This window comes from Galeopterus variegatus, unplaced genomic scaffold, assembly GCF_000696425.1.
Source record: "Galeopterus variegatus unplaced genomic scaffold, G_variegatus-3.0.2 Scaffold3728, whole genome shotgun sequence".
NCBI classification, from domain to species: Eukaryota; Metazoa; Chordata; class Mammalia; order Dermoptera; family Cynocephalidae; genus Galeopterus; species Galeopterus variegatus.
The window spans coordinates 115,139-136,727 of record NW_007729839.1 but is presented as its reverse complement, the minus strand read 5'-3'; the positions used below and the strand labels follow the sequence as shown (position 1 = coordinate 136,727).

At 40.1% G+C, this 21,589-nt stretch overlaps 1 protein-coding gene across 4 annotated transcripts in view; it reads left to right on the top strand.

The window, feature by feature from the left end:
• PFKFB1 (6-phosphofructo-2-kinase/fructose-2,6-biphosphatase 1) overlaps positions 1–21,589 on the top strand; it is a 67,292-nt gene that overhangs the window by 41,082 nt on the left and 4,621 nt on the right. For all 4 annotated transcript variants that reach the window (XM_008585827.1, XM_008585825.1, XM_008585824.1 and 1 more), the window contains 4 exons: positions 5,250–5,371; positions 9,182–9,389; positions 10,414–10,560; positions 14,009–14,113. In XM_008585827.1, the coding sequence (XP_008584049.1) occupies positions 5,250–5,371; positions 9,182–9,389; positions 10,414–10,560; positions 14,009–14,113 (582 nt within the window). The remainder of the gene's footprint in view (positions 1–5,249; positions 5,372–9,181; positions 9,390–10,413; positions 10,561–14,008; positions 14,114–21,589) is intronic.

The window sequence follows — 21,589 nt, the reverse complement described above, 5'->3', positions numbered from 1 at the left end:
TAAATAGTGTATTTCCCAGACAAACAAAACCTGTGGAAGTTCACAACCACATGACCAGCCCTACAAGAAATCCTCAAAGAGTCCTACATCTGGAATCTAAAAAATGATAATCACTATGGCAAATACACGAGAAAGAACAAAACCCACTAGTAGAACAAAATTGCAAAAAGAAAGAGAAAGAAACTAAATCTTACCACCTCAAAAAACTGCATCAAAGACAAACAATAAAAGGGGGAAAAGGAGCAAAAGATATTTAAGACATCCAAAGGAAAATCAACAAAATGTCAGGGGGTAAGACTATAAAATGTAAATAGATTATACTCCCCATGCAAAAGACACAGACTGATTGAATCAAAAAGCTAGACCCAACTAAATTGTCTTTAAAAGACTCACCTCACTGGTACAAACACATACAGAGTAATAGCAATGGGATGGGAAAACATATATCATGCAAATGGAAACCAAAAATGAGCAGGAGTAGATTCTTTTATCAGATAAAATAGGCTTTAAATGGAAAACCATAAAAAGAGACAAATAAGGCCACTGTGTAATGATAAAGGGATCTATCCAGCAAGAAGACATGACAATCATACATATATATACACCCAACACCAGAGCACCCAGATATATATTACAAACACTCTTAGACCTAAAGAAAGAGATAAACCCCAATTCAATAGTAGTAGGGAACCTGAACATCCCTCTCTCAACACTGGACAGATCATCTAGGCAACAAATCAACAGAGAAACACGGAATTTAAACTAACTTTAGATATCTGGCAGATATCTACAGAACATTTCATCCAACAACTACAGAATATACATTCTTCTCATCAGCATGTGGAACATTCTTCAGGACAGACAACATATTAGGTCACAAATCAAGTCTCAACAAATTTTTTAAAATTTAAATCATTTCAAGTATCTTTATAGACCAAAACAGATTAAAACTACAAATCAATAACAAGCAAACTCTGGAAATTCTACATACACATGGAAAGTAAACAGCATCTCTTGAACAACTTATGGTCCAAGAAGAAATCAAACAGGACATCAAAAAATTTCTCAAAATTAATGAAAATAAAGACATATCATACCAAAACCAGTGGGATACTACAGAAGCAGTACTAATGGGGAACTTTATTGCAGTAAACACTTACACCAAAAGAATAGAAAGATTTCAATAAACAACCTAATGTACACCTCAAAGAACTAGAAAAGCAAGAACATTTCAATTCCAGAATTAGTAGACAGAAAAAATAATTAACATCATAGCAAGACTAAATGAAATAGAGACCCCCAAAATAATACAAAAGATCAATGAAACAAGATGGTGGTTTTCTTAGAAGATAAACAAAATAGACAAACCATTGGCTAGGCTAACTAAAAAAAAGAAGAGAGAAGATCCAGATAAAAATCAAAAATGAAAAAGGAGACATTATAAGCAATACCACAGAAATATGAAGAATCATTAGAGATGATTATATATGACTATATGCCTAGAAATTTGAAAACCTGGAGGAAATAGATAAATTTCTGGACACATGCAGACTACCAAGACTAAACCAAGAAGGAATACAAAATCTGAACAGACCAACAACAGGCAACAAGATTGAAGAAGTAATCACCAGTCTCCCAACAAAGAAAATCCCAGGACTGGATGGCTTTACTGCTGAATTCTACCAAATCTTTAAAGAGGAATTAATACCAATTCTCTTCAAACTATTACAAAAAATTGAAACAGAGGCCATTCTCCCAAACTCATTCTATGAGACCAGTTTCACCCTCATACCAAAACCAAAGATACAACAAAAAAGAAAACTACAGGTAAATAGACATACATACACACAGAAATCCTCAACAAAAGTTTAGCAATCAGAATATAGAAACACATCACAAAAATTATACACCACATTCCAGTGGGATGCACCCCAGGGATGCAAGGTTGGCTCAACATATGAAAGTCAATAAATGTGATACACCATATCAACAAAATCAAGGACAAAAACCATACAGTTACCTCAATAGATGCAGAAAAAGCATTTGGCAAAATTCAATATCTCTTTATGATAACCACTCTCAGCAAATTAGGTATAGAAGGAAAGTATCTCAACACAGTAAAAGACATATATTACAAACTCACCACCAATGTCATCCTGAACATGGAAAAGCTGAAAGCTTTTTCCTTGGAACAGGAATAAGACAAGGATGCCTACTCTCACCACTCCTATTTAACAGGGTATTGGAAGTACTAACCAAAGCAATCAAGCAAGAGAATGAAATAAAAGGCATCCAGATTGGAAAGGATGAAGTCAAACTGTCCCTATTTGCAGATGACATGATCCTGTATATAGAAAACCCTAAAGACTCTGCAGAATAACTCTCAGAGCTGATAAAGGATTTTGGTAAAGTTGCAGGACAGAAAATCAACATGTGAAAATCAGTAGCTTGTTTATACTCCAAAAATGAACTTACAGTAAAATGAATTAAGAAAGCAAGCCTATTTTCAACAGTGACCAAAAAAGTAAAATACCTAGAAGTCAATTTAACCAAGGAGGTCAAAGATCTCCACAAGAAAACTACAAATAACTGTTGAAAGAAATTTAAAAGGACACAAAAATATGGAAAGACATGCTCTTGGATTGGAAGAATTAACATTCTGAAAATATCCATAGTACCTAAAGAGATCTACAAATTCTTTGCAATCTCCATCAAAATACCAAAATGACATTCTTCACAGAAGTAGAAAAAAACAATCCTAACATTCATATGGAGCAACGAAAGACCCTGAATAGCCAAAACAATGTTGAGCAAAAATAAATAAATAAATAAATAAAGCTAGAGGCATAAAAATTGGACATCAAATTATACTACAAAGCTATAATAACCAAAACAACATGGTACCAGCATAAAAGTAGACACTTATACTGATGGAACAGAGTAGGGAACCCAGAAATCAACCCACATACTGACAGCCAACTGATCTTTGACAAAGACAACGAGAGCATACATTGAGGAAAAGACTGCTTCTAGAATAAATGGTGCCAGGAAAACTGGACTTCCATATGTACAGGAGTGAAACTAGACCCATACCTCTCACCATATACCAAAATCATCTCAAAATGGATTAAAGAGTTAAACATAAGACATGAAACTATATAACTACTAAAAGAAAACATAAGGGAAATGTAAGTAGGACTTTATGAATATGACCCCCAAAGCACAGGCAGCAAAAGGAAAAATAAACAAATGGGATTATATCAGAGTAAAAAGCTTCTGCACCGCAAAAAAACAATCAACAGAGTGAAAAACAGCACACAGAATGGAAGAAAATATTTGCAAATTATGCATCTGACAGGGGATTAATATCCAAAATATATAAGGAACTTAAACAACTTAACAGTAAGAAAACAGCTAACTCAATTAAAAAACAGGCAGTAGAGCTAAATAGGTATTTCTCAAAGAAGATGCACAAATGGCCAGCAGATACATGAAAAAATGCTCAACATCCATAAGCCTTAGGGAAATGCAAATCAAAACCACGTTGTGATATCATGTCACCTGAGTCAGTCTGGCTATTATTAAAAAGAAAAAGAATAACAAATCCTGACAAGGATGCACAGAAAGGGGGACTCTCCTACACTGTTGGTGGGACTGTAAATTAGTGCAGCCACTATGGAAAACAGTATGGATGTTCCTCAAACAACTACAGATAGAACTACCATATGATCCAGCAATCTCCCTGCTGGGTATATACCCAAAGGCATGGAAATCATCATGTCCAAGTGATACCTGCATTCCATGTTTATTGCAGTTCCATTTACAATAGCCAAGAGTTGGAACCAACCTAAATGTCCATCGACAGACAACTGGATAAGGAAAATGTGGTATATACACAATGGAATACTACTCTGACTTTAAAAAAAAATGGAATTCTGCCATTTGCAGCAACATGGGTGAACTTAGAGGAAATTTTGCTAAGTGAAATAAGCCAGGCACAGAAAGAGAAATACTGCATGTCCTCACTCATATGTGGGAAATAAAAAAATAAACAATTAAATTTTTACAAAGAAAGAAAGGTACAACAATCATAACAATTTGTTGAACTTTCAAAGGCAGGAATGGAACTGAGTACACCAGTGGAGGGGCAGGGGAGGGTTAGTGAGAAATTTGTAAAGGGCCACAAAATATGATTCCATCGAGTAATGTTGAATATACTAATTATCCTGATTTGGACATCATATATTGCACACAGGTATTGATATTCCATACGATATCCCACAGATATGTACAATTGTTTCAATAAAATAATAAATAAAGGAAAACCTAGACATGATTAAGGAGTACACATTTCATTGAAAGTTGAAGATTAAAGATCCTAATATAAAGATTTTTTTAATTAAATCAAAAAGCCAAGAATAAAAGAAAAGCTTAAATTCTCCACAGAATGTCTGAGTTTAGCTTGGAAAGGAAAGAACATAGTGGTTTTTCTTGTATTAGAACAGGTTTATAAAGGCAAAAAAAAAAGAAAAAGAAATACCCTTCTGGCTGCCAGTATGACATATACATCAGAAGTAACTAGACTGTAAACAGAGTAATCAGTCACAAAGTTCTAGTGAGCACAGGCAAGAGAGAATGGGTATTAAGAAGACAGAGTGAAGAGGATTTGATGCCTGCTGAGAGGTGAGGGATGATAGAAAGAGAGAAATCTGGAATGACTCCCAGATTTCGTTTAGGCTCAGGTGACTGAGTAGATGATAGGGCCATTCTCTGAGATAGGAAATGTAAGAGGAGAAGGTGAGTATTGAGGGATTAGGATATAGCAGCCCTTCAGAAATCCAAAGACAACATGCCATATTCTCCCAGTAAACACTTGAGACGTGTAAGCCATTATGACTGCTGGATGAGATCTCTCGCTCCTCCCCTTCAACCATTTCTCACATCATAATTTCTGTGTACTCTTATAAATGTTTTTTTAAGCAATGTATTCTTTTGAAGCTGAATATAATGTAACAGGTCTTTTTTGACTACACAGAGATTAGGAATGAGAAGTAACCCAGTCCAGCTATTCTTCAATTGACTGATTTTGTCAACTTGGGCAAAATTCTTTCACCAAGTCTCAATTTCCTCACGTTTATAATGAGGGATATTGTACTAAATGGTCTCTAAGGGCTCTTCCTAAGGATACTGTCAGAGTATCTGTGTCCCAATGTTTCCCTTGGTCCCTTTGTCTTTCTCCCTGCTCCCAGCAAGTGAAACTCAGCAGCCCTGATTACTTAAACTGTGACCGGGAAAAGGTTCTGGAAGACTTTCTAAAGAGAATCAAGTGCTATGAGGTCAACTACCAACCTTTGGATGAGGAACTAGACAGGTAAGAGCCCAGCACCCCAAAGTCAAGTTCTGGATCCTTAGCCCGGCTCTGATGTCCCATAGGACCCAGGGAAATGTCCTCCCTCTCTTAACTTCAACTTCTCTATCCATAAACATCAAGGGCCTGGACTTGATGATCTGTCTTCAAGAGCTAGCTCTAATTACCCATGAGGCAATGATTCCTTGATGTGTAAGGTGTTCATGAGGTGACTGAAATAGTGCTTTCCTGAGCAATATCAGAATCCCAATCTCTGGGAGCAAATGCCTCCCTCCTGTTGCTATTATTATTGCAAAAGTATTCTTCACACATGGATGGCACTTCATTTTCCAAACATGTTCACCTTCTCTCTTTCATTGAATCCCCACAGCACCCCTGTAAAGGAAGCTGAGATGGGTCTTATGATTATAAATTTTCGAGAAGAGGAAATTGAGTTTTAGAGAGCCAAAACTACTTTCTCAGGTAGAACTAGGATTCTAACCATGTATTCTGTCTTCTAGTCATGTCTCTTATAACACTCACTTACTTCTTTAATCAGCAAGTATTTGGTCCCTTTGGGTTGTGGTGTATGTAGGGGGTGTAAATAGGGGAAAGATAGGTGGGTTCTATTCTCAGGTAGCTTCCATAGTGCTTTGACATATGGGAAGACCCATGAAAAACAAGAAATTTTCTGTCATGATACAAGCTAAAGATAGGAGAGGTGCTAGCTGGCAGTACAGGCCAAATGTGAGTTTTAGATGTAGGATGTTCCCAGAACCCTACTCTTTTTCAAACTGGGTTGTGATAAGAAGGGATCTTTGCTACGTACACCCTTTGGCACCCAAGTGAGAAGTGTAAGGAGGCCTCAAATGGTCATTACCACCCTAAGAAGTTTAAAAATCATCCTTCCAGCCTTACCCAACTAAAGTACTGAAAGATGATTGTTGTTATTAGCTCGTTCCTTATATGGGGAAACTGAGACCCAGATCACATCAAAGGTTTACCTGAGGCTACACAATGACTCAGTAGCAGAATATATACCCAAACCCACAAACCTAAACTTCCAGCCTGGCTCTCCCCCTCCCACATCTCTGTATCATAAGAAGTGTCACATGGGGCTTAGACACTGAGAGCAAGGTGCATTGCCTTTTGATTGTTCACAGTACAGGCACCAATCAAAGGTACACTTGCTTCTCTCATCAGGATGTGTGCTAGAGTGGGTGGCCGTGTATGTCCTAAGGAAAGTGCACCTTTTTCAAGGTTCCACAAAGGCACCATATGGGCTAACAGCATATGGTAAAAGGAGCTTAAAGGAAGAGGTGGGGGAGCTGAAGTGAAAAAACAGCATCGAGAAAGCCCCCTGTCCAGGGTCTAGACTCCTGCAGGTACTCAGTTGGTGTTTAATGAATCAGTTCAGGCCTGGAAAGGACAGATCTAGAAGGTCAGCTTTATTTCATCATTTTTCCATCAACAGACACTTACCATTCATGCATCAGAGCCCAGCCCTGAGCTCTGCCCTAGGATCCCAATGAGGAAAGGACTGTCTCTGCTCTGACGGAATGCCCAGTCGGGGAAGATAATGAGTATAGAGTTGACCACAATTATGGAGACAGTAAACCAAGTGGTCTGTAGGAACATGGAGCAGAGGACCCAGCCCAGCTTGGGGAAAGAAGGTCTGGAAGGGCTGGATTACCCAATAGGCAGACTAAACATGTATTTAGGATACCAGCAAGGTAGGGACTACCAAAAATAAGAAAGAAGGAAACAATCTTAAAAGCCTTTAATATTTGATATTTCAAAAACAGTATCATGGTAGTCAAAGTGGAAAAAAATTAAACCAGAACTTGGCAGGACCTCCTCATATTATTATATAGTTTACAATTTTTATTTTAAATTACACATAGTGGGGGATGGACATTATCTATTATAATACTTTTGGTGTGAAGCACCTCTAAATGATTTCACATGATCCTGGGCTCAAAGAAGGCTTCTTGGAGGGAGTGAATACATTGGCTCCTGAGGGATCGTTGCACAGGAGCTCAACTTTGGAAATCAGGTAAGGAATGTTTTTTCAAGCACAGAGGAAAGCATTCTGTAAATCTGAGTGAGAGAAGAAGAGTACAGAGAATATTCCAGTGGAATAGCAAAGGCATGAAGACAAGAATGAAATAGAAGTTATGGGATGGGACGGTGAGGCCAACTGGGGCCAGTGTGTGAACACACCTAGACTATCAGACCAAGCTGAGGAATTCGGAAGTTTTCCTAGAGCCGTGAAAGGACCTAGCATTAGGAACAGACAGTAACCAGACAACACAATTACATCAGATATTTTATACCCCTAGGCTCTGAGGGTCCTAGGAGAGATGACTGGAAAGGGGAGCATTCTGGAGTTTAAATCCCAAATCTACTTCTTGAGAAGGCAACCTTAGGCAAATGACTTTCTCTCTCAGTCCTTCAGTTTCCTCACTTATAAAACAGAGATGATAATCTATGCTCTGTAGGATAGTTATGAGGATTCATGCACTTTAAGATCCCCACTCCCTGCCAGATGCACAGAAAATTTAAATGAAAGCACCCTGTGGGTACCATTGGATATGACACAGGGCTGGGCATGATGTGCATGGTGCAGGAATAAAGAACTTCTCTACAAAGATCAGGGGAGAGGCTTTCTGAAACAAAACTTATCAGCAGCCTTAGCTGCCTCAGGTTAGTGCAGCTCTTTCCATTCACTTGGTTTTGTTACTGTGCAACCAGGGTTGCCAGTGTCACCCCATTGCACCAGCCTCCCACACGTCTTCCTAGGGATCTCTCTGAATTCCATACAATCCCACAACTAAAGGATTAATGGCTGGCACAGCAGAGGCCTTAGGAGTCTTGCCCCATGGTTCTAGTCTTCTGATTAGTCAATGTCCCTACCTCACCCCCAGCTCCTTTGTAGACAGAGGGTTAAATAGTTTGATTATGGCTCAGTGCATATTTACTAGTTCATTACAGAGCACAGAAGTGAGCAAGGAGCTTGGAGCAAGAACCGCAAATTCCCCCAGTGATGTTGTGGACCACCTCTGTATCCCCATGTCCCAGTAGTTGGCACACCTGAGAGTGACTGCTTGCGGAATGGATTTTGAGTATTGCTCATGTGTTTCCAAGTATGTGTTCCCTTCTGGCTGAAGAACTCCCAAAGGGCAGACATTAGGTCTCTATCCCAAGCACAATGCCTTGAATAGAGGAGAATGTGTATATTGACTGCATGGCAAGTAGGGAAAGAACCAAACCCAACACCCTTTCTGACTAAAGAGAGAAAAATAGACACACATAGACGCATGCACACACAGACACATCTGGTAGCTGCCCTTAGAGTATAAAGTACAATATATCATGGCACAGGCTCAAAGAACAGGAAGAGCTTGGCTCAGGATCAGAAAGGGTGGTGGAGTAGATAGTTCAGGACCTTCCAGTGAGATGTTGGAAACAGCCAGGGGTACAGAAGATTACTCCTTATCTCAGAGTATGACAGGGATGTGAACCACAGAGGAGTGAACATCAGCTGCCTGTAGTGTGATGAGTGAAGTTGAAAAGACAGTCTGGCTCAAGCTGAGGCTGAGGAAGGGAGACAAGGGGAGATAATAGCAAGCACTGAACTTCTTAGGGTGGCCAGGAACCAAGTCTGTAGGACAGGTACCCAGAACAGGGAAAGCCGTGGCATCTCATTAGGTGAGAGATGCGTTGTGGAGGAGGCTTTAAAGCGAGGTGTCTGTGGTTGGGGCTTTTTCTCGGGATTAAGCCCTCTCACCATCAACCTCTGAGGTGCCCTTGCTCTGCTTGGCTTTGGCCCAGGCACCTGTCCTACATCAAGATCTTTGATGTGGGCACACGCTACATGGTGAACCGAGTGCAGGACCACATCCAGAGCCGCACAGTCTACTACCTCATGAACATCCATGTCACACCCCGCTCCATCTACCTGTGCCGGCATGGCGAGAGCGAACTCAACCTCAGAGGTCGAATCGGAGGCGACTCAGGTCTCTCAGCTCGGGGCAAGCAGGTAGGGAGGGCCTCATGCACCCAGATGGCTGGGCTAGGGGTAGGTGGGCAGGCCACTGCCTAAGGCCTGAGGAGAGATAGGTAGAAGCAGATTCGATCACTCTGCTCTTCTACTCCGTCTGCCACTCAGCCTTGACCCAGCCATTGAATGGCTCCAGCATGCCTACTGCTTCTGCTAGTCTGAGAGCCTGGTCCTGGCCCTCTCGGCCTGCCCACTGGCTGCCTCTCCAGCCCCATAACCATGACCAACCTTGCCACTGTCTGCTGGTCCCTTCCCCTTTCTCACAACTCTGTGCTTTCACTCGTGCAGTGTCCCCTCCTTGTCCCCTCTGTCACCTGGTGACCATCACTAGCACACACAGCATTCTCCTAACTCCCCTCCCCCACCTTCCACACCAAAGTCTGGGTATCCCAAACCCTGGAATTCCTTTGCTCTTATGTTCCGGAGTCTGCTTCCAGCACCTACATGGGCCTATCCCAGAGTCTGTCCAACTCATGGCAGGCCATGTCACAGAAGCATTCACCCTTAGGTTAAAGGGTGGCCAAGGGTTGCTGTTTATGGGACATGGGGACTGGTGGAGGTGGAATGTGGACAGAACTTGGTCATGTGATTGGGTTATTCAGAAACATGTGCTCAAAGCACCTAGAAATTCAGGATGGAGCCAGAAATGGAATGCGAAGGGGGGTAGACTGTGGGTGAGTTGCCTCCATTTGTACTCTTGTCCCAGGTCCCACAAATGTTTGAGGCAGGCCTGTTTGAATGAATGAATAACCAAGTAGAGGGTTCAGTGAGCAAGCATCAATGAGCACACACATACAGACACACATTATCCTATTCCCTTGACCCTTATGCATGTGGGAAAGAGTATGACTTTTTATAAATTTGAAACATTTAAACTCTCTGTTCTTGCTTGTTCATTACCACTCCACCATTTGTGGCAGATCTGAGCTTGTTCTCATGGCTGCCCTGTCCTCCTCACTGATCTTTTTTCCTTTCTGTCCTCCTCTGTACCCCCACACCCTAGTATGCCTGTGCCCTAGCCAACTTCATTCAGTCCCAGGGCATCAGCTCCCTGAAGGTGTGGACCAGCCACATGAAGAGGACCATCCAGACAGCTGAGGCCTTGGGCATTCCCTATGAGCAGTGGAAGGCCCTGAACGAGATTGATGCGGTGAGATGGAGGGGGTAAATCTCCTGGCAGGTGTGGAGGCTTGAGTCTGGACTTATCCCCTGGGTTGTCTCTGCTCTAACCCCTATAAGGAACCTTATTAATTCAACAAGTTTTTGTTAACTACCCAGCCATGTGCCAAACACTATTTCGTGTCTTGGGGATCCAGTGAAGGCCAGAATAGACAAGGCATCTGCCCTGATGAAGTCCAAAGGCAGACAGCAAGCAAAACATACATCTCAGTGTGACAAAGGGTTATGAGAAGGGAAGTACAAAGGACTATGGAGGATCAGGAGATGAGGGTGCTCCTGACCAGACTTGGTGGGGAAGGGGGGAGATTTACAAAGAAAGCATCCTGGAGCAAACTAGAGGTGAGATAAAAAGCAGGCAAAATGAGCTAGGGGTGGGAAAATGAATTTAGTTCTGGGATGGAGCACAGCTCATGTACAAAAAGAAGTTCAAAAAGAGCATGTCATGTTCAGGGAACTGAAAGAAAGAATAGTAGGAAGGCTGGGATAGTGGGGTCTGGAGAGAAGGAAGATGAGACTGGAAAGGGAGCCAGGCCACAGGGCCTTATAGTCCATGTTGATGGATCTGGATGCTGTCCTGATAACAATAGGAAGCCATTGATATGGTCTAAGTCAAGGAGAAGTGGCCCAAATGTTATTCACATTTTTTTTTAAAAAAGTCTGCTCTGGGTTTGTGTGGAGACTACATGGGAAGAGGGCCAGAATGAGCCTATAAACCAGTAAGGAAATGGCTGCACTAGTCTGGCAAGAGGTGAAGGTGTGTTGGACCAGAGTAGTAGCATTGGAGATGGAATGGAGGACTTGGGGAATGTTTCAACAGGACTTAATGGTGCACTGGCTGTAAGGAATAAGGAAGGAGGAATGAAGGATCCAACCCATCACATAGCAGTCTCTCTTCAGGGTCAGATTTTCTTACCCACCCTATAGGTGAACAGACACTGGGCAGCAGCCCACAGGTTATGGGCAACATAAAAGCTTTACCACAGATGTAGATAACTTTCATATGGGTAGGTTAACTTGCTTGCCTGCTATATATGTTTCTATAGATACAGACATGTATGTGTGTGTGTGTGTACATTCATACATATGTACCTAAATACACATGTACAGAGATACACATATTTAGAAAAGGCCTATACAGCATTGCTCTACATAGCACAACATTTGCTCTAATAAAACATGCAAGCAAATATGTAAACTCTTCATCATAGAAGTTTAGTTGCTATTTATTTCTGGCCCACGTGTGGTGTGGAAAAATTTATTGAACACCTACTTGTTTCAGATTCTGAGATGGAGATTAATCTGACTGGTTCCTGTCTTTGCTGAGTTCAGGCTAAATAGGGTAGACAGAGGAATAAACAGAGGAAAGCAAAGCAGCGTGTGTGATAGGCTCTAAAAGGTGAGACTGGGCATATAGAAGTCAGAACAGGGCACCTGACCCAGGCAGGATTAACGTGGGGGAAGTGATGATTGGCTGAAGCCTGAGGTTTAGTAGCAGTGAACCAGCTAGAGAGGATCAGGAATGGTATTCCAGGTGGTGAGAGCAGCAGAAGCAAAGAGGGTATTGTGCGTGTGGAAATGCTAAGGTTGTAGCAGTGGAGATGGAAAGGGAGGAAAAAGGAATAGATTTGAGAGAGATTTAAGAGTTAGCATCTCAGGAACTGACTCTGGGAGGTGGATGAGGAAGAAGCAAAACCTTAGAATGATACCTCAGTTTCTGGTCTGTTTTCCATGATTAATAATAATTTAATAACTAATTCCAATGCTTGAGTCTTTAAAATGTGCCTTGTACATTTTATATATCCTGTACTGGTATCTTTCACATGCATTATCCCTAATATTCAAAACACTATTATGAGATACTTGTAATTCTCCTCATTTTGCAGATGAGGAAAATAAAATTCAGAGAGGTTAGGCAATTTCCGTAATGTCAATAAGGAGTCAGCGGCCATTTCGACAGGTGACAGGCTCCCAGCATGCTTCAGAATAGAAGGTTGAGGTCAATCTGGAATGACTTTGTATACCCAGTAAGGTGCACTTTCTTCCATGGGCAGTGGCTGTTGGAGAAGTTTGACACCACACAACTGTTTGTGGGTTGGGGCGGGGTTCAGTTCCTCACCCATGAGAGAAGCCCGGTAGATGGGCCCAGAAGATAACAACTGGATGCCGCTGCCTCCCTACAGGAAGGTTTCATTGGAATCCACATGCCCAGAAGGAGACCTTAGAAACCCAAGATCACTTCCAATTGCCACCAGCAGCCACCTCACCTCTGGGGATTTCTCAGTAAACTTGGAAGCTCTCATATGCTCCTGAGGAACTCATTCTCTGAGCCTTCAATTCCCTCTTTGGGTGAGAAGAGTGTATCTCCCCAAAGCCCACTCTGAAACCATTAGAAATTTACAAATTTTTGTCCTCTGAGATGTCTGTGGATACCTGTTTCTTTATCTGCCAGAGGTTCCAAAGTCGAGGCCAGGGCAGGAGGGATTGGAAATGGCATAAAATGGGAGAGCACTACTGTGTATGTACACACACACATACACTTGCATATGTATTCACAGATAGCTACCACAAGTATGCTTACACTAACATATATGCTCCTCACAGACACATAGACCTTCTCCTACTATTCTCACCTGAACCATACATGCATACACATACACACTCACAGACAGACAGACATACCTAGAGAGAAATATGGAAACACTCATCATAGACACACACACAGTTTTTGCATATATATCCCTCACATGGACACAGAGGGGCATACCATAGATATGTACACAGTACGGATACATAGCCTCATGCATGTTACCACAGATTCACAAAGACCTCAGACACAGGCCCACAGATACACATATGCACCAGAGACATAGTGAGATGCATATACACTCACAGATAAACATGCCACAGACACACCAAGACCTGCTTGGAGAGACATACCACAGAGACACCCAGCGTGGGAACATTCTTAGATGCTCAGACACCCTGTACACACACACACACACTACATATGCCAAGACAAATACACACACAAACATGAGACACAAATCCTTAAACATACCACAAGTACACACCATAAGCACGCTGTATGCATGCTTGCAAACAAGGTCACAAATCCTTAAGCCCATGTTTATAAAAATACATACTTATATATATAATATGTCCTTAGAGACCTACTGGGACAATCATAGAAAAACACCATACACTCAGCCTGAGCACACCTATTCATATCTGCTCACAGCCACACACCTCATGCACACATATACATGTACATTCACAGACAACAGGTACAAACCCAGAGCTGTGTTCACAGAGACACAGGTGTTCATGTGCTACTGCCACAATCACTGGTTTCAGAACTATGGCAAAAGCTGTGTGGATTTCACCTTGTAAATACTTTTGTCCCCAAATACTTTTCTCAGGGTGTCTGCGAGGAGATGACCTACGAAGAAATCCAGGAACACTACCCTGAAGAATTTGCACTACGGGACCAAGATAAATATCGCTACCGCTATCCCAAGGGAGAGGTAAGGTTTGGAGGGGTGGTCTAACTCCTAGGACTCCTCCCTAGTATCTCCATACTGACTACTAGGATCCCACAGTTTCCTAGACAGCCTTAGAAAAAGGATAAAGCATATTTTGCAGCAGCTGCTATCCCACAAGGCACATGATTATCTGGCCCTTGCCTGTCTCAGATACTTCACTATAATCCACTGATTCCTCTTTTTAGAAAAATACTTATTTACCTGCTTATTCTCTCTCTGCTTTCAGGAGGGTTTCCTTTACCTAGACCTTGTTTCTGGTATGCCTTCACTTGAAATAATTCAACATTCTCCAATTTCCTGACATTATGTTGCCAAGTTACCTAAACCTCCAGCCTCTCTGGGCAGTTGACGTTGTCCCAAGAGACGATAGCTAATAGTTTAACCAAATTCTTTGCTACCACATGAATCACATCATCAGTTCCCAATCCCCATATGAGATGAATGCTCATTGCATTGCTTTATTTTTTTTAATTGGATGGATTGTTTGTTGTTATTATTGTTGTTGTTTATGGGGTATGAATATTCATGAGATACAAAGCTGATTGTCACCCCTCACGCCCATGATGTGAGGGCCAGATTCATACTGGCAGCATACCCATTACCACAAAGTGCATTTCTACCGCATGTCCCCCACCCAATTATCCCCAACCAACCTCTCTCTCCCCTTCCCACCCCCCCCACTCCACTTTGTAGACCAAGGAATGTTCTCTCCCTCTGCAAGTCCAATGCACTACTGTGGTCTTTTTTTCCTTCTTTTCTTTCTTAGCTCCCACACATGAGTGAGTACATGTGGTATTTATCCATCTGTGCTTTGCTTATTTCACTCAACATAAGTTTCTCCAGGCTCATCTATGTTTTTGCAAATGGGAGAATTTCATTCTTTTTTATGGCAGAGTAGAATTCCGTGGTATATATATACCACAGTTTCCTTATTCAGTCATCCATTGATGGACATTTAGGTTAGTTACACGTCTTGGCTATTGTAAACAGAGCTGCAATGAACATGGGAGTGCAGGTATCCCTTCGACATGATGATTTCCATTCCTCTGGGTATATACCCAGAAGTGGGATTGCTGGATCATATGGAAGATCTATCTATAGTTGTTTAAGAAACCTCCATACTGTTTTCCATAGTGGTTGTACTAATTTATAGTCCCACCAACACTGTAGAAGTGTTCCCTTCTCTCCACACCCTCGCTGGCATTTGTTATTCACCATCTTTTTGATTATAGCCAGTCTAACTGGGGTGAGGTGATATCACAATGTAGTTTTAATTTGCATTTCCCTGATGACTAGTGAGGTTGAGCATTTTTTCATGTACCTGTTGGCCATTTGTATGTCTCTCTTTGAAAAATGTCTATTCAGCTCCTTTGCCCATTTTTTAATTGGGCTATTTGGTTTTTTACTGTATAATTGCTTGAGTTCCTTGTATATTATGGATATTAATCCTTTGTTGGATGCATAGTTAGCAAAAATTTTCTCCCACTGTGTAGGTTGTCATTTCACTCTGTTGATTGTTTCCTTTGCTGTGCAGAAGCTTTTTAGTTTGATATAGTCCCATTTGCTTATTTTTTCATTTACTGCTTGTGCTTTCGGGCTTATGTTCATAAAGTCTACGCCCAGATCTAGTTGCTGAAGTGTTTCACCTATATCTTCCCTTAGTAATATTAGTTTCAGGTCTTCTACTTAAGTCTTTAATCCATTTTGAATTGATTTTAGTGTATGTTTAGAGGTGCATATTTAGTTTCATTCTTCTGCATATAGATATCCAGTTTTCCCAGCACCACTTGTTGAAGAGGCAGTCTTTTCCCCGATGTAGATTTTTGTTGCCTTTGTCCAATATCAGATGGCTTTAAGCCTGAGAGGTGATTTCTGGGTTCTCAATTCTACTCCACTGGTCTGAATGTCTATTTTTATACCAGTACCATGCTGTTTTGGTTACAATACCTTTGTAGTACAATTTTAAGTCAGGTAGTATTATGCCTCTGGCTTTATTTTTATTTTTATTTTTTTGCTCAGGATTGCTTTGGCTATTCAGGGTCTTTTGTTGTTCCATATAAAAGGTAAGATTGTTTTTTCCAATTTTGTGAAGAAGGTCATTGGTATCTAACAGAAAGAGAAATAAACAAAGTAAGCCCATTTACAATTGCCACACAAAAAAAAAATTCCTAGGGATCGATTTAGCCAAGAAGGCGAAAGACCTCTACAATGAGAACTGCAAACCACTTCTGAAAGAAATTAAAGAAGACAAAAAAAGATGGAAAGATATTCCATGCTCTTGGATTGGAAAAATTAATATTGTGAAAATATCTATACTATTCAAAGCAATCCACAGATACATTGCTTTTAATTCAGCCTCCACTTAGCCAGTTCCACATTTTAGAGCATTTATTAGTCATGCACCATTTATGATACAAATTCTGGGAACAACTATCAGAAAAGCAGTATATCTGGGAAGAGAAAATAATAGATATTCTATTCAGTTTCAAAGCACATTCTCATTTTTATCTTCATCCTCAGATGTGATATTTTAAAGGCACACAACTTAAAGCAATTATATCTTCTCAGTGAATTGTACATTTTTATTATTACATTGTGACCAAACCTCTTTTCTCCTAATAATGATTTTTGCCTAAAAGTTTTTTTTTTTATTTTATCAATACATAGTGTGGTTGATTTTTGTGGCCCATTACCGAGCATTTTTCCCTCTACCCCCTCCCTCCCAAAAGCCTCATATCTGTTCTCTTGACAACTTCAAGGAATTGTGATTGTTGTGTCTTCTTCCCACCCCCTCCCCCCAGTTTAATTGTGTATTTATTTCTTTATTTTTAGCTCCCACAAGTAAGTGAGAACATGTGGTATTTCTCTTTCTGTGCCTGACTCATTTCACTTAATATAATTTTCTCTAAGTCCATCTATGCTTTTAAAAAATAAAATAAAACAGGGAGAAGACAGGGCCAGGAGACACTGGGCTGGGCTGCGCACCAGGCCCAGGCCTGTCCCTCGTGGCCGCATGGACTGTCTGAACCCACTCCCCTGTCTGGCCGGTTCAAGCCAGCACAGTGGCCACCCTCACCTGGATGACCCTGTTGACCTCCCGGATACATTCCACCATGTGTTGCAGATTCTGCTCGGCTGTGAGCACTTAATAGCGGTAATAAAAATAGAATAGTGAGATCTGTGGAGACCACATGCCCTGTGGTGCCAGCACGTGACCCAGCAGGTAGGTCTAGCCACCGCCACCCAACTCCATACCAAGCCCAGCCAAGTACATGCTAACCAGAGAGGTGCCTCCTCTGAGAGGACCAAGATCCGAGGCGACCAAGCACCTGAGATAGGGTTAGGGTTAGGGTTAGGGCAGTTGAGCAGACACTGAGGCAGCCATACCAAATTGGCAACCCCAGCATCATCATAGCCAGACAGTAGTGCCAAACCAGTGGACCATGAAATCCTCTGCCACAATGACTAAACATCAAAGGAAAGATATGAAGAAGATGGAAAGATATCCCATGCTATTGGATTGGAAGAATCAACATTGTTAAAATGTCCGTACTACCCAAAGAGATATACAAATTCAAAGCAATCCCCATCAAAATTCCAATGACATTTTTCTGAGAAATGGAAAAAACTATCCAGACATTTATATGGAATGACAAAAGACCACACATAGCCAAAGCAATTCTGAGCAAAAAAAAAAAAAATAAAGCTAGAGGCATAACACTACCTGCCTTTAAACTATACTACAAAACTATAATAACCAAAACAGCATGGTACTGCCATAAAAACAGACACACTGATCAGTGGAATAGAATAGAGAATCCAGAAATCAACCCACACACCTACAGCCATCTGATCTTTGACAAAGGCACCAAGCCTGTACACTGGGAAAGAGACTGTCTCTTCAGTAAATGGTGCTGAGATAACTGGATATCAATATGCAGGAGAATGAAACTAGACCCATACCTTTCACCATATACCAAAATCAACTCAAAATGGACTAAAGAATTAATTATACACCCCGAAACAATAAAGCTTCTTAAAGAAAACATAGGAGAAACACTTCAGGAAGTGGGACTGGGCACAGACTTCATGAATATGACCCCAAAAGTACAGGCAGCCAAAGGAAAAATAAACAAATGGGATTATATCAAACTAAAAGGCTTCTGCACAGCAAAAGAAACTATTAACAGAATTAAAAGACAACCAACAGAGTGGGAGAAAATATTTGCAAAATATACATCTGACAAAGGATTAATATCCAGAATATACGTTATATGTTAAGGAACCTTAACAACTTTTCAACAAAAAAAACCAAGTAACCCAATTGAAAAATCGGCAAAAGAGCTAAATAGGCATTTCTCAAAGGAAGATATACGAATGGCCAACAGACACATGAAAAAATGCTCAACATCACTCGGCATTTGGGAAATGCAAATCAAAACCACACTGAGATACCATCTCACCCCACTTAGGATGGCTAATTTCCAAAAGATTGTATAAATGCTGGTGAGGTTGCAGAGAAAAAGGAACTCTCATGCATTGTTGGTGGGACTGCAAAATTGTGCAGCCTCTATGGAAAATGGTATGGAGGTTCCTCAATAAATTGCAGATAGATCTACCATATGACCCAGCTATCCCACTTCTGGGAATATACCCAGAGGAATGGAAATCATCAAGTCGAAGCTATACCTGTTCCCCAGTGTCCATTGCAGTACTCTTTACAATAGCTAAGAGTTGGAACCAGCCCAAATGTCCATCATCAGATGAGTGGATATGGAAAATGTGGTATATCTACACAATAGAATACTACTCTGCTATAAAAAAGAATGAAATACTGTCATTTGCAACAACAGGGATGGACCTAAAGAGAATTATTTTAAGTGAAATGAATCAGGCACAGAAAGAGAAATATCACATGTTCTCACTTATTTGTGGGAGCTAAAAATAAATAAACAAATGCACAAAAAACCTGGGGGGGGTGAGGGAAGAAGACACACAATTACAATTCCTTGAAGTTGATATGACAAGCAAACAGAAAGGAGATTGTTGGGAGGGAGGAGGGAGCAGGAGAAGGGAGGGAGGTTTCAGTAATTGGCCACAATAATCAACCACACTGTAAATTGACAAAATAAGATTATATTAAACAAAAAATAAAAATAAAATAAAATGAAGCTGGAGGCATAACACTACCTGACTTTAAATTATATTACAAAGCCATAATAACCAAAACAGCATGGCACTGACATAAAAACAGACATATGGATCAATGGAATAGAATAGAGAATCCAGAAATCAACCCACACACCTACAGTCATCTGATCTTTGACAAAGGCACCAAGCCTATACACTGGAGAAGAGACTGCCTCTTCAGCAAATGGTGCTGGGATAACTGGATATCCATATGCAAGAGAATGAAACTAGACCCGCACCTCTCACCATATACCAAAGTCAATGCAAAATGGATTAACGAATTAAATATACATCCAGAAACCATAAAAGTGTATTTTATCTAATATTACTATTTACCTAATATTACTATTAGTTATAATAGTTTCTTCTGGTGAATATTTGCCCAGTTCATATCTATGTGTTCATTTACTTTCAACTTCTGTGTATTTTTGTTTTGAATCTCTTGTAAACAGTTTATAGCTGGATTTTGTTGGTTTTAATCCAAACTGAAATTTGTCTTTTGAATGGTAAGTTTGTTACATTAATTTTATTGTAATTACCAAATTTTTTTAAAATTTATTTTTATTATATTGTCTTGAGCTTTCTATGCTTAGTTTCTTTTTTCTTTTTTCTTCCTTCTTTAGGATTGATAACGTTGTATAATCTGTTTCCATTTTGTCATAGTTTATCCTAAACATTTTTTTTTAAAGATTTCATCACGGTTCTTTTTATTCTTAGTGGTTATCAGACTAAGGGTAAAAGCTCAAAATATTGTATTTTAAAATCAATTATTTGAAATAATTCTTTTCTGTGTGGTATACAACAACTTGAATGCTTAACATCTTAATATGCATAATTAACAAAATCTAAAGTCAATATTGCTACCTCCCTCTAAACAATAGAAGAACTTCAAAACTCTGGTCATGCCTTCTAATAAATTTACATGTTAATTGTTTTGTACTTCAGTTCTACCTTAGTATTAATCCCCAAATGAATTATTACTGTTATTATTGCTGTTGTTATTATGATTGTATATAGCTGATGTTTATTTAACTTTAACCACATTTACCAATTCTTTTGATCATTCTTACTCCTTGCATCCCAAGTCTTCCTTCTGGGTTCATTTTCCATTTTCCTTTAGAAGTTTTTTTTTTTTAATGAGAGTCTATTGTAAACTAACTTTTCTTTTTGTCTAAAAATGTCTTGGGGAAGGAGGAGGGTCCTCAATCCTAGATGATACTTTAGCTGGATATAAAACTCTAGGTTAACAGTTGTTTCCTCTCAGCACTTTCTGGTTTCTACTGTGGCTAAAATATAAATCTACTGTCAATCTAATTGTTTCTTTTCTCTTTGGCTACTTTTTTTTTTTTTGTGACCAGTAAGGGGATCGCAACCCTTGGCTTGGTGTCGTCTGCACCACGTTCAGCCAGTGAGCGCACCGGTCATCCCTATATAGGATCTGAACCCGCGGCGGGAGTGCCACTGCGCACCCGAGAGCTGCACTCTCCCAAGTGCGCCATGGGGCCGGCCCTTTCTTTGGCTACTTTTAAGGTCTTTTGTATCTTTGTTGCTTTTAAGTTTTGCTCTCATACATACAGATATTAATTTCTTTTTATTTATCTTGCTTTGGATTAGTTGGGCTTCCTAAATCCGAGGACTGGGATTCTTCATCAATTCTGGAAAAGTCTCAGACATTATATCTTTAAAAATTCCTCTTTCACATTCTCTCTATTATCTCCTTCTAGAAATATAATTAAATGTATGTTAGTCCTGCCTCTATCATTCATGTCTCCTAAGTTTTCCTTTTTATTTTCTATCTCTTTGTTTCTCTTTGCTGTATTCTGAGTAATTTTTTCAGCTGTATCTTCCAAATCACTATTATCTTCCAATCCGCTATAATCGATATGCTGTTGAGTCTATTCACTGAGTTTTCTTAATAAATATATTTTTCATTTCTAAAATTCTATTTAGATCTTTTAAAAATCTACTTCATGTAGCCTCTTGTTTCTTTCTTATATTTTTCATTCTATCTCGTATTTCTTTAAAAATTTTAAACATATTTATTTTATATTGTGCATCCTTTAAGTTTTTAAGGTTCTCTTCATGTTGTTTCTGCATATTCTCACTCATGATAGCTTACTTCCTTTTGTGTTATGTGAGCTCCAATTTGGCAAGAATTTTCTGTGGGAATCCCATATAGCTGGAGTTGAGAGAATCCAGAGAGAATTTCCATTTGCTTCTTCCAGAAAGTCCTGGAAGCTAATGACATGGGACCACTTTTTATTAAAC